Genomic DNA, 13,282 nt, shown 5'->3' with positions numbered 1-13,282 from the left:
TACAAAGGGGATGAGACTAGAATCTGGCCTCGAAATGATCTCAGAGGACCTTCTCCCACTCTATGAAGTGAAGTGAAAGTCACATGGTCGTGTCCGACTCATTGCAACCCCATGGACTATATAGTCCGTGGAACTCTCCAGGCCAGAATCCTGGAGTGGGTTCCCTTCTCTAGGGGATCTTCCCAACCCAGGGATCGAACCCAGGTCTCCCACATTGCAGGCGGATTCTGTACCAGCTGAGCCACCAGGAAATCCCACTTCACTTGCACTCAACACTCCTTTGCTATACTTTGGCAGTTTCTGGGTCAAGTGCACAAGGAATCCAGGTCTGAGAGGGTCAGTTGCATTTGTTGAGGTGAATGAAAGGGAGGCAAATGTTTTTTTAAATAGCTCTTTCAGGGCTGAAATTCTTGAGTTAGAAACCACAGTGTTAGGAAGCTTAATTGAAGGGGCTAGTGTGATCCCATCTCCCCTGGGAGTCTTCTTTCTCCTGGGATTACAACTATTGCCTCTGAATTTATCCTTTTATTCTCTACAGGGTAGTCATCTTGGCATAACTCCAGCAGGAGAAATTGACCGAGAAGGATGTGCGTGGTTCTTGTACCCTCTCCTCTCCACCTGGCCTGTCTTTATCAGCTTGGGGAGCATCCTAAGAAGGGTGGATGTGACGACACAGGGAGAGACTCAAGGAGTGAGGGCTGGTGCCTGGAAAAGGCTGGGAAAAGAGGAGACTGAAAGGAAATGAAAGAGAACCTAGTGAGGTTGCAGGAACCCTGCAGAGCCAGGAGCACTGTCTTCTGAAGAGGTCTTCTCAAGAGAAATGAGTACCCTGGTCCTCTAGTTTCAGGGACTGCTGACCAACAGAAAGGGCAGTTGATTTCTTTATTGCAGAACTTCTCAGAGCCTTCGATATGCAGTTGTGCTTTGGAACTACCAACACTAGTATGTAGGAGACGGCTCTTCCTCAGTAGATCTGGTCAGCTTCCTGGAGTAGCTACCTGGTGGGTATGGGAAAAAGGACCTAGTCCCCAGAGGCTGCCCACAGTGACCTTGAGAAAGTACCTGCCCTCCCTAAGGCTCAGTTTTTGGCAAATCAAAAAGAGCTGCCTCTTATCGTTTGTCGTAGCTGATGGGGCTACCATTTGCTCCAAGTAGGCAGGTCACGCCAGAAGGGTCAGCCTCGAGCCCTCTCCCCAACTCAGGACAGCTAGGCACCGACCTTTTGTTATTCCTGGTGGTAAGCTGGAGACAGGGAGGACAGGTCCCACGTGAAAACCATTCTCAGCAGTGGCAGCAGATTGGAGAAGAGAAGGAGGGAGCAAGGGTTATCCAGGAGCACCCTTGGAAAAAGTCAGAGGTGGGGTGGGCCTACTGGCATTAAGTCTTTGGGAAGATACTTTTTAAAGTTCAGAGTCCTGTAGTTCCAGACGACATTCATTTCTTCTGTAAAAATACACTGAACACTTACTACATGCCTGCCAGGTGCTGGGAATCCAAGACAGACGTGGGCCCTGCCCTTCAGGGACTTGAGTTAGAAAATGAGACAGAAAAATAGACAGACACACATGGGATACCTGGGGAGGTACGTGCAGCAGACTGTGGGAAATGACATCCTGGCTGCACTCTTAACACGTGAGTGGGAGCTGACCAGGCAAAAGAGTGGAGTCCAGAGCACTTAAGATTAGCATGTGCTAAGGCCCAGAAGCTGAAGGCTTTCAAGGGACTGCCATCAGTGTCTGAATGCTGTTTCAGTTAGCTTGCCTTATGCTGCATGTAATTCCCAGTTGAACATGGCTTAAGCAGTAAGGGACTCATTACCTCCTATATCCAGAGGTCCAAAGGAAAAGCCGTAATAGGATTGGCCAATTTAGCGTCTCAAGTGTCATCAAACATCCACCGTTTTTCCATTCTGGCGTTCTCACGTGTTCATGTGGCTTGTCACCTCATGTACACAAAACGGCTGCAGCAGCAAGTCTTCATTCAACAACATTGAAAGGCTAGAAGAAAGCCCTTCCTGTGTTCCTTTGAAATGCTTTCTTTGAGGTCCTGACAGACATTCCTGGCATCTCATTGGCCACATTTGCGTCATATATGCAGGCCTAAACCAGTCACTGGCATGGCAAATTCCCAAGATGGACTTAGATCTATCCAGAGTCATCCAATTTCCTTTGAAGTTCATGTCTCCCAGAACAAGCAAGAAGAAGGGGAAGGCTATGGGTAGGTAACCACCGGTGCCTTCCACATTGTCTAGGTCAGGATTACCATTGATGCTAATTACAATTAAATTGGAGGATTTGCTATTAAATCACAGAGTGTGAGCTTGTTTTCCAAGGCCTCCAGGGAGCTAGGAAGAACCTGGGGCTCCCGACATCCACTCTGGCAGATGGGTTTCCTGGATTACACAATTCCCCAGAAGCACACCATCCTAGCCTTCCTCTTGGAAATGGATCCTGGGCCAGCGTGTCCCAGCCTTTGCCCTCACCACCCGCCTGGCGGGGTTCTTTCTGCCTGCCTCCTGGCTGGCCCACTCTGGCCACGTGCCGCCCTCCCCTTTGCCTGCCTGGGGATCAGATGCCCCAGTGGCTTCGGGTGTCACCAGTGGCTGCTCCCACAGGAAGGTGAAATCGGATCACTGCCTCTGCCCATCTTGGCAGGAGCCCCTGAGCAGAGCATTAACCCTTCTGGGATCCAGCTTGCAAGGGCAGCAGGGTTGGTCTAAGAAGCACTTCTGTGGCTGGCAGCAGTCCGAGCCCTTGACATGCATGAGCTCACTTAATCCTCACGCCTGGCTTGCAAGATAGGGAACGTCAGCTGAATTGCAGAGAAGGAGACAGGCTCAGGGAGGCTGAGGGACTCATCCAGGGTCATATAGCTGGTATGCAATGGGGCCAGGTTTGCACCTGGGGGGAGCCTGACTCCCCATTGTCTCCCCTTCTCTCCTCCCTCTTCCATTCTCTGTGAGCATGAAGCTAGTAGGCAGCTTCCTTTACATGCAGTGGTCCTGGCTAAGCGGTCGTCTCCCACCCCTGGCCCTGAGTCTGGAGACTGAGTTCTTCTCTTTCCTGCCCTTTGAAGATACCTGTCATCTAAGCAGATCCCTCTGGTCTTCCTGCTGACCTTTCCTCCCTGGCTCTGCTGCCTATTGGGTCTCAAGGTCCTGAGGCCATAACACAGATGGGGAGACTGAGGTCCAGAGACAGGGAGGGGCAGGGGCTGGTCTTTGTTGCCCAGGGCATCAGTGGCAGATTTTGATCTGGACCCTGCATCTCCTGATGTCCAGGGCAGGGCTTCCTGCCTGTGACCTTGATTTACTGATCTGTAAAAAGCGAGATTGTATTTGTACTGTGTAAGCAGTTCCTTTTTCAGAAGGCTGTGCCTGGACCCCAGGAGTGTGGGCTGGTCCAATGGGGTCCTAGAGTCTGCGTCTCACCTCCCACCTCCCCTGGGCAGGACCAAGGTGGGACTGGGGCTGAAGGATTCCCTCCCAACTCCCCGGCCGAATCTGGACGCGAGGGGTGGAAGCTGATGCCACATCTGCTTGTGTCTCCTGGTCTCTAGGGGGTTTCTCTTCACCTGGATCTTAGTCTCGCTCACCTGTCACCTGGCCTCCACCCAAGGAGCTCCTGAAGGTAACTGTCTCTTCTCTTTGTCCGGGGGAGACAAAGCAGGACGGAAGGGATCTGGGAATGCAGGGGTAGGAGACATCAGTGCCCCTGATGGGGAACTCAGTACCTCGATTTTCTCATCAGTAGAATGGAGCCAATCATTAACAAATTCTCTCCGGCCTTGAAAGCATCCCGTTTGATGTTTTGTGAGGGTAGGAAGCGCTCAGTGCAGAAATGTAGAGAGGCAATGCTTTTGTTCCTCTCCAGGGCAGAATGTGAGTAAGTTACACTAGGTCAGTAAGCCTCAGTTGTCCCCCTTTGTCTGATGGGTACCCCAAGAAGGGCTGACAAGAGGCATGAAGGACTCCAGCATCCTTGCCTACTCCTGTGATCTGCACTCCCCTCCCCGTGAGATGCTGCTTTTCCCTGCTGTCCCTGAGGATCTGTCCAGGGGGCCCCAGGCAGCGGGGGACCGGGGGGGACTGGCTACATAGCTGCCCATGGAAACTGAAACCTCTCCCACATCTGTTTGTCAAGCAGCCACAATGCCTCTTAAAATAGCAGCCCCTCCCCCTCCTCCACGCCCGGCCTGTGTGCCGGGACAGGCACCCGGGCACTCCCAGAGCCCCTGTGGCCTGACCTGGCTGCTGGGCAGGGATTGGGCCCCTGGGAGGGGAGGGCTGTGCCCGGAAGAGACTTCTGCCGCCCAGCAACATTTTGTGCAAATGTCATATTTTCCAAGCTTGCTGTTTCCCCCACAAAGTAGGTGAACAGCTGTCCAGAGTCCTGAGTCAGGCACTGGGAAGGGGGGCGGGGGGCAGAGAGGCTGGGGCAGCGTGAAGCCAGGTTTATGTAATAAAGGGATCTTGCTGTGGCCAGCTGGCCGGGTCCCTCCATCTCGGCGTTGCGCTGAATTCATTCCCCGGTCCCCCAGCTCCTCTCCTCTGATGGGATCCTTCCTGCTTGAGTCTCTAGCCTGCCTTCCAAGCAGTTGAGGGGCTCCAGTGCAGGAAGGTGCAGTGATGAAGCAAGGACCTGGGGCCAAGCAGCCTGGGTTTAAAGCCCAGCTGTGCCTCTGATTATAAGCTGTGTGACCCTGGGCAAGTTATTGGGTTGGCCAAAAATTTCATTTGTTATGGGGGGGGGTACCCAAATGAACCTTTGGCCAACCCAACACTATATATGGCTCAGCTTTCTCACCCTCTTCTGCGAAAGAGTGGGGATGACAGATAGTACCTGCTTCATAGATGACGGAGAGAGTCAAGAGTTAATGCCTGTAAAGCACTTGGTACGTAGTAAATGCTCAATAAGCATTAGTTCTTCTTATTGTTGATTATATATTTACCTGTGAAGTTGGGGCAAGGGTGGCCCTTCTGTGTCTCCATGGAGCCCGCAGTGGTCAGAGGCTCCTGGAGGCTCAGTGGTGACCACCTCTGCCAGCTCCAGGTAGCTGAATTGGGAGGACTTGGCCCCTGAACTGCAGCGAGTATGTGGGGGAGGCCTGGAGACTGCCTGGTATCAGCTTTAGAGCCCACCTGGAGAGGGTGATAAGGGGAACCTCCTCAGTGCCCCCTGGCCTGGCCAGTTGTCATCTTCCCAGGGCGAGTGCGAGGGGCTGTAAGTGGTAGGGTGCAGAGAGAGAGGTCTGCAGGGCATCCCAGGTGAGGTGGGGCGGGGAGAGAGGAGAGGTGGCTTTCTGAGGAGCTCCTCCCTTTCAAGCTGTTTGTAGTGAGAGGTGTTTTATAATAGTAAGCAGCTTTCCGTGATTAAGTGTATAAAAGACGCTGCCACTCAGAGAATCCTTAAATGGTGGCTTGTTTTAGCTTAGGACCTGGGGACAGACAGAGGTGGGAGAAAGGAGGAATTTGAAGGGAAGTGAAGGCCCTTGGGTCCTAGAGAGGAGTAAGAGCCTTCAAGCCTGAAACAGCAGCCTGCTGCTACAGTGTTTAGAACATTCTTAGGACTCTATGGCCACCTCCAGGTCTGGTTTCTCTTGTCTTACAGGCAGGGAAACTGGCTTGGGGATGGGAGATGGGGGGCGGGGGAGTGCAGGAAGAAACTTAATCAGAGGCACAGAGTGCAGGGGTGGGTGAGGATCGAGAGGAAGACCACCTTACCATCTCCCAGGGCCCTGATGACGTCAGCACTCCTCGTAGCCTCATCTTACAGCGAAGGGAATGGAGGCTCAGAGTCCAGACCTAAGGTGGTCTTGTCCGGCTCTGAAGCCCGGCCTTCTGTTTGCAGAGCCTGCTATGGAGCCATATGCTGCCGTGTCGCCATCGCCCAGGTTCTGAGTTTCTCCCAGCCCATTTATCTCTCTGTCCATCCAGCTCACAGCAGTCAGCCTAGGGTCTATGAAGAGCTGGCTACATTCAGCCCAGCGCACGCCCCTTACTCTAGGTGATGAGGGAGAGAGCATTCCACATTCAGGGGTTAGGATGCTGAGCTCAGGGGAGGGGGCCTATGGACCTTTCCCAGAGCCCACTTCCAGATGCAGCCTGTCCTTTCCTGCTGAGATGGGGCTCCCGAGCAGGTGTCTGCAGGCACTGGCAGCTCAGCCGACTGAAGGAGGTTGAATGACCCGACAAGAGGCAAGGTCAGGAAACCTTTCCATAAACACCCTGGAAACCCTCCTTTTGCTCTGGCAAGCTCTTGCCAGTGTAATTACCAGGCGGATATGACCTGGCCAGACCACGGTCAGTTGTCCAAACCCTTTGCCAGAGGACAGAGGTTACAAGAATGCCTTGATTGCTTCCTCTGCTCTCTCCAAAGCCACATAGGGAAGAGGGGGGTCACTGGAAATGTCCCCGACCTTCCGTGTAGACAGCGGCTCCCCCAGTCTGCTCTAGCAGACTAGGGTTCCTGAAGATGGTGAAACTAGTCTGGTCCCCTGGACATCCTTACCAAGCTCTGGTGAGATGAACATTCCTGTTGGTCCCTCGCTTATGGGACTGCTTCCTGGAGGAGATGGCTTTTGAGGCAGAGAAAAGGGGAAACATGCCACATGCTGCTCCTGCTGCTGCTAAGTCGCTTCAGTCGTGTCCAACTCTTCGCAACCCCATGGACTGCAGCCTACAAGGCTCCTCCATACAACACGCCACATTAGGCAGTCTCTAATACTGTTAGCTCTAGCATTTGGTGATTATCATTATTTTTCATATTAATAGCTATCCTTCAAACATGCTTATTTTGTGCCAGGCCACTTTTTCCCCCCAAGTGCATTAGCTCATTTAATCTTCACCATGTCCTTCTGAGTTTTGGTACTACTAATATCCCATCTAAAAGATGGGAAAACTGAGGCACTGAAGTCACAACCCTAGGAAGTGGTGGAGCTGGGATTTGAACTCAGGAAGTTTGGCTTCAGTGTCTGTGTTTTTAGCCACTTACAGATGGTCCTTAACTTAGAATGATTCAATTTATGATTTTTTGACTTAATGATGGTGCAAAAGTGAATCTGTATTGGAGTGTTTGATCTTGATCTTTTTAGTCTTCTCCTGGGCTAGCGATATGTAGTATGCTTGTCTCTTGGGACTCTGGGCGGCAGCAGCCACAGCTCCGAGTCGACCATAGGGTCACAAAGGGAAACAACCCATACACTGAAACCACTCTGAACCGGCACAATTGTTCTGTTTCTTGGTTTTAGTATGTGTCTGTGAGATAGTTGCTCAGTGATGCCCGACTCTTTGTGACCACATGGACTATAGCCCACCAGGTTCTTCTGTCCATGGAATTCTCCAGGCAAGAATACTGGAGTGGGTTGCCATTCCCTTCTCCAGGGGATCTTCCTGACCCAGGGGTCAAACCTGGGTCTTCTGCACTGCAGGCGGATTCTTTACCATCTGAGCCACCAGAGAAGCCCTGATTTTAGTATAGCACTCAATATATTATATGAGATATTCAGCACTTTGTTGTAAAATAGGCTTTGTATGGGGGCTTCCCTGATAGCTCAGTTGGTAAAGAATTCACCTGCATTGCAGGAGACCCAGGTTCGATTCCTGAGTCAGGAAGATCCGCTGGAGAAGGGATAGGCTACCCACTCCAGTATTCTTGGGCTTCCCTTGTGGCTCAGCTGGCAGAGAATCTGCCCAATGCCGGAGACCTGGGCTCCATCCCTGGGTTGGGAATATTCCCTGGAGAAGGGAAAGGCTACCCACTCCAGTATTCTGGCCTGGAGAATTCCATGGACTGTATAGTCTATGGGGTCACAAAGAGTTGGACATGACTGGGCAACTTTCAGGCTTTGTGTGAGATAATTTAACCTTACTTACAATAAGTATTCTGAGTTTAAGGTAGGCTAGGCTAAACTGTGATGTTCACTAGGTTAGATGTATTAAGTGCATCTTTGCTTAGGATGTGACATTTGTTGTATGGGGCTGTAACTGCATTGGAAGTGAAGGACGGTCTGTGTATACACAGGATCACACAGCCCAGCAAGGGGCTGGTTCCAGCTCTGCTCTGTCATTCACAGCCACGGGGCGGCAGACAGCAGTGGGTGGGCTGTCCTCACTGTCGCTGTGGCTGGAAGCAGGCCCTGACCTTGCCCTCTCTCCCCTCCTGCCCTCCCTCTCCAGATGTGGACGTCCTCCAGCAGCTGGGCCTCAGCTGGACGAAGGCGGTGGGCGGCCGGAGCCCCCCGCCCCCAGGGGTCATCCCTTTCCAGACGGGCTTCATCTTCACGCAGCGGGCCCGGCTCCAGGCTCCCACGGCTGCCGTCCTCCCCGCCGCCCTGGGCACGGAGCTGGCGCTGGTGCTCAGCCTCTGCTCCCACCGGGTGAACCATGCCTTCCTCTTCGCCGTCCGCAGCCGGAAGCGCAAGCTGCAGCTGGGCCTGCAGTTCCTCCCCGGCAAGACTGTGGTCCACCTGGGGCCCCGGCGCTCCGTGGCCTTCGACCTCGACGTCCACGACGGGCGCTGGCACCACCTGGCCCTGGAGCTCCGCGGCCGCACGGTCACCCTGGTGACGGCCTGCGGGCAGCACCGGGTGCCCGTCTCGCTGCCTTTCCACAGGGACCCAGCGCTCGACCCTGACGGCTTGTTCCTCTTTGGGAAGATGAGCCCGCACGCGGTCCAGTTCGAAGGGGCCCTGTGCCAGTTCAGTATCTACCCCGTGGCGCAGGTCGCTCACAATTACTGTACCCACCTGAGAAAGCAGTGTGGACAGGCTGACACCTACCGGCCCCAGCTGGGACCCTTCTTCCCCCGAGACTCTGGCACACTCCTCACCTTCCAGACCGACCTCGCCCGGTTGGGCCTGGAGAATCTGACCACTGCCACGCCAGCCCTGGGGTCACGGCCGGCAGGCAGGGGGTCTGGGGTGACTGTGGTGCCTGCTGTGCCCGTCAAGCCCATGAGGACTAGCACCACACGCCCGCCCCAGCCCATCACATCCCATCCAGCCTGGACCCCTCTGTCCCCTGCCAAGCTATCAGTCAGTGAAGGGCCTCCTCCCGTGTCCCCGGTCTCTCCTGCCAGCTCCCCCAGACCTGTCCAGCCATTGCAGAAGAACACAGCCACTAAGACCTCCAAAAGTCACCCCGCCACACCTTCAGCCCTTTCTCCTTCAATTGCCCCAGTCAGAAGCCCCCGCCCCACCCAGAAGACAGCTCTGCCTGCCTTCACAAAGCCAGCCCCACCCACCAAGAAGCCGGTGCTACCTACTTCCCAGCCCATTCCTGCCAAAGTCTCCCGTCCCACAGTGAAGCCGATCCAGAGGAACCCCGGCATGCCCAGACTCCCGCCACCCAGTGCCCGGCCCCTACCTCCAGCTGCTGCCTCCTCTAAAAAGCCTTTGCCCCCAGTGGTCCAGGCTGAGGCCAAGATGAGTAGTCGTGCCAGTGAGCCGGCTCCTGCCCATACCAGCACACACAGACCTCCCCCACCCACAGTCCCGCCCCCATCACCTGTCCCCAGTCCTAGCCCTCCCAGGACCGCTGGGCCACCGGCCACAGTGATGCCTCCCACTCTCGCTCCTGGTTCAGCCTCCACTGGAAGCAAGAAACCCACTGGATCAGAAGCCACAAAGAAAGCCAGACCCCGGAAGCCCGTCCCACTCAGATCTGGGAAGGCAGCCCGGGATGTCCCGCTAAATGATCCAACAAGGGGGTCCAGCCCCAGACAGCCCCGGACCAGGCAGCAGACCACCCCGGCCCCGGCGCTGGCCCCGGCAAGATTCCTGGCCTCCAGCCCCCAGCCCATGAGTACTGGCTATTCGTTCTTCCACCTGGTGGGACCCACACCTTTCTTGCTGCTGATGGGACCTCCAGGACCCAAGGGAGACTGTGGTTTGCCGGTAAGAGTTGGTGGGTGTGCGTTCTGCTTGGACCTTGAGTGGCTGATAGGGGTGGTTGGGCGGTTGCTCTTGATCAGGGCAGAGGAAGAGTAGCTAGACCGAAGAGCTGGTTACAGGCAGAGCCTCGACTTGAGCCTGGGTCCCCCCATGCCTCCATCTCTCCCATATTCATGAATTGTACATCCTGCCTCAGATCTGTAGTCCCCTGGGATGAACTTGGGTCTGGTGGCCCCCTCCAGGTAAGAGCATCTCTGGGCTTTGGTTGGCCCAAGCCCCAGGTGACTGCTCGCTAACATAACTGTAAAGGTTGAGTGGCTGAAGGAAAACCACGAACTGACTGGCCCCTGGTCCCACAGTCCCCAAAGGCCAGCTCTCTGACTCCTGGACCAGAGCTCCTCCAGCCCCCTGGCTTGTCCGCAAGTTTCAGGCAAAGGTTGTCCATGGGTAGTCCTGAATATGTTTTATTTGGCACATGCAACATTTGTTTAAAAATATTTAATAAGCGATTAATATTTTTTGAATGTGAGAGCTTTCTTATAAAAGACAGGGTGACCAGCTTTTCTTGGAAGAAGGGAGAGAGGCAGTGGCCCATGGGCTGTGGCCGGGTTGCGGCTGCTTCCTTGGACAGGACAGGCCCGCTCTTGTCTGTACTCGTCCACACATCTCATGATTGGTCTTCCAACCCAGCCCTTTCATCTGGTTTCTCTTACCTGCTCGCTCCTGTAAGACATTTGATCTGTGGGCCCTGGTAGAGGAGTTTGGGGTAAGAAGGGTCAGGGTGAGCGCGAACAATCAAGGGAGAGAGAAAGAACATTCCACGTGCAGGAGACGGTCTTGGGCTTGATGCCTCCAGCGTGCCTGGGACTGTCTCCAGGGGCAACGACCTTTCTGCAGCTGGAGGCCAATTCCTCCGGGTGGGGGGGATTGATGAGATGGAGTTTCCAGAAAGCTCGGGCCTCCGCTCTCTTCTGCCTTGGAGATGACCACCTCGTGGGTTCCTCCTTCCCGGGGTCGAGTCTCCCGCCAGGCCCTGGGCTTGGGGTTAGGCTCCCCGCAACGTGGAGACACTGGCAGATACTGGGAATTCCCAGGCCTTACAAACACACTTAATGAGTTTTAATAATCATGAGGAATAATATTTATTCAGTCTGTCTCCAAGGGGACTGAGAGTCCGTTTTTATTATAACCATATTGTAGAACTTATGGAAATTGTATGCATTGCTTTGCAATTATGTCAACATTCTGTTCAGGTCCCGCATTCTGAAGTTGGCAGGGTAGGGAGCGGGGAGCCGAGGGAAGCAGACTTCTCCCTGCTCCAGGCTACCCAATCCTACTCAGGCGCCAGGTACCTTTGGCCTGTGACAGCTCAGCCTCCCAAGCTGTGGGGCTGCCAGCCTCGTTGGCTGTGAGGTTGAAAGGGGGTGAATTGTCCCCCTCTGACAGAGGAGGGTGAAGTGTAGGGTCTCCACCCTGCCGAGTGAAGGGGGCCAACCCTGTCCCCCAGGGCTGTGTGTGATGTAGAGCGAGAGAGGCCATGGCCGAGCCTGCAGAGCTGGAGCAGGAGCAGGTTCCCAGGGTGTAGGCTCTGCCTCGGGCATTTCCGGCTGCCTGAGCCGTGGACTCTCCTCCTGGAGTTCAGTGATGCAGGTCAGCAGGAGGTGAGGCCTCTTGCCAGAACTGGTCTGGAACTCCTCCCACCCTGATCAAAGAAGGTGCTGGAGTTGACCTGTTCCGTGGACGGGTGCTTGGGGTTCATTCAATTCACCCTCGCCGTTGTACAGGTGGGGAGCCTAGAGACGGGGTCCAGAAAGGGCCAGGGTTCACTCAGAAGCCACACAGCATGTTGGAGGCCGAGCTGAAGTTTACGCCCCGGCTCCAGACCCCAAGATCAGCACGTTGCAATCCAGCCCTTAAGTGTGCACTCTGAGATGCTAGGACTCAGGGCTTAGAGGCCGGGGGCTTGAGAGAGGGAGGCCGTGTCCTTGACCTCAAGTGTTCAGTGTCTAGAACATCTTCTGTTTCTATACCTAGCGCATTCATGAGTTATTTCCACACATGTAGCATCCTCCTTTAGGACCTTGTAGAAACTGGTCCAGAGGGTAGGACGTGTGCCCTGACCCCTGCGCTGCGAAGGAGACGACCAGGGCTGGGGAGACAAAAGACTTGGCTGAGGGCACCCGGAATGATCTTGCAGGAGGAGCTGGGATGCAATTTCTGCGGGGACCATGGCTCTTCCTGCTCTTCCAGCCCAGAACAGATGAGGGCAAGAGGGAAGACATCAGTCTGTCCGGGTGCCATCCTGCCTGACGTCCCGTGCAATCCCCTCATCCCGCCTGCCCCCCAGCTCGGAACCTAATCTTACTCTAGTAGGAACCAAGAAGCTTCTAGAAGCTTTGTCCAGTCTGCTGTGGCAAGCTGGTCATTTATATTTCACCAGATAGCAGAAATTATTAATCAAAGTGGTGTCTTTGAACAATAGCAACAAAAACTGATTCAGACAAGTGTTCTTCTCGTCTCCCGTGTCCCCACCCAGAACCCTCATATACATTTGGGATGTAACCCCAGCAGAACGGAAGCTGCAGTGCCCGGGTATGAGATTTAATTGTCTCCAGTCTGGGCACACACCAATCTGGGTTTAAATCCTGACTCCACTCCTTACTAGCTCTGCAGCCCTTACCCACACTAAGCTTCAGTTTCTGCAGAATGTAAGAGGATAATAGCTCCCACCTCCTGTGAGGAAGCAAGTTGAGGGATCTCCAGGGCCGCCTGGGAGTTCTAGATTTGTTGGGTGGTATGGGGAACTTCTTTCCTCTCCCTGAGGCTGTCTCTCCTCTGTGACTGGCTTTGGGAGAATTCCCTTCTTAGAATTCACTGCAGGTCCTTTCAGAGCCTGAGAAGGTTTTGTTTCCTTTTTTGAAAAAATAATTTTTATTTGTTTATTTTTGGCTGCGCTGGGTCTGCAGTGCTACACGGGCTTTTCTCTAGCTGTGCACAGGGGCTTATTGCAGTGGCTTCTCTTGTTGCAGAGCATGGGCTCTAGGGTACACGGGCTTTAGTAGCTGTGGCTTGTGGGCTCAGTAGCTGTGGCTCTCTGGCTCTAGAGCACAGTCTCAGTAGCTGTGGGACACGGACTTGGTTGCTGCACCACATGTGGGATCTTCCTGGACCAGGGATCGAACCTGTGTCTCCTGCATCAACAGGCAGGATTCTTTACCACTGAGCCACTAGGGAAGCCCCTGAGAGGGTTTTCAAGGCTGTATCTGACCTGTTCTGCGTGGATCTCAAGGGGCACGGGACAGACTGGCAGAGGCTGAGGCACAGCTCTGGGCCCAGGCTGGCCAGGAGTTGTAGCCACTTCGAGAGGGAACTCTGTGGGAGCCCTGTGAGC

General features: G+C 54.3%; 1 protein-coding gene across 3 annotated transcripts in view; it reads left to right on the top strand.

Moving 5' to 3' along the window:
• Positions 1-555: 555 nt before the first annotated feature.
• The window catches only part of COL27A1 (collagen, type XXVII, alpha 1), a 148,769-nt gene continuing 136,042 nt past the window's right edge, over positions 556-13,282 (top strand). Inside the window, exons 1-3 of one of the 3 annotated variants that reach the window (XR_824845.1) lie at positions 556-587; positions 3,559-3,629; positions 8,177-9,894. Coding sequence is in view for 2 of the 3 variants with exons in the window: in XM_010835143.1 (XP_010833445.1) it covers positions 586-587; positions 3,559-3,629; positions 8,177-9,894 (1,791 nt within the window). In the remaining variant the exon portion in view is untranslated. The remainder of the gene's footprint in view (positions 588-3,558; positions 3,630-8,176; positions 9,895-13,282) is intronic. The other 2 variants (XM_010835143.1, XM_010835142.1) reach the window with 2 other exon arrangements.

This window comes from Bison bison, unplaced genomic scaffold (assembly GCF_000754665.1).
Source record: "Bison bison bison isolate TAMUID 2011002044 unplaced genomic scaffold, Bison_UMD1.0 scf7180017864039, whole genome shotgun sequence".
In the NCBI taxonomy this organism is placed as follows: domain Eukaryota; kingdom Metazoa; phylum Chordata; class Mammalia; order Artiodactyla; family Bovidae; genus Bison; species Bison bison.
This window is presented reverse-complemented; position numbering and strand designations above follow the sequence as displayed.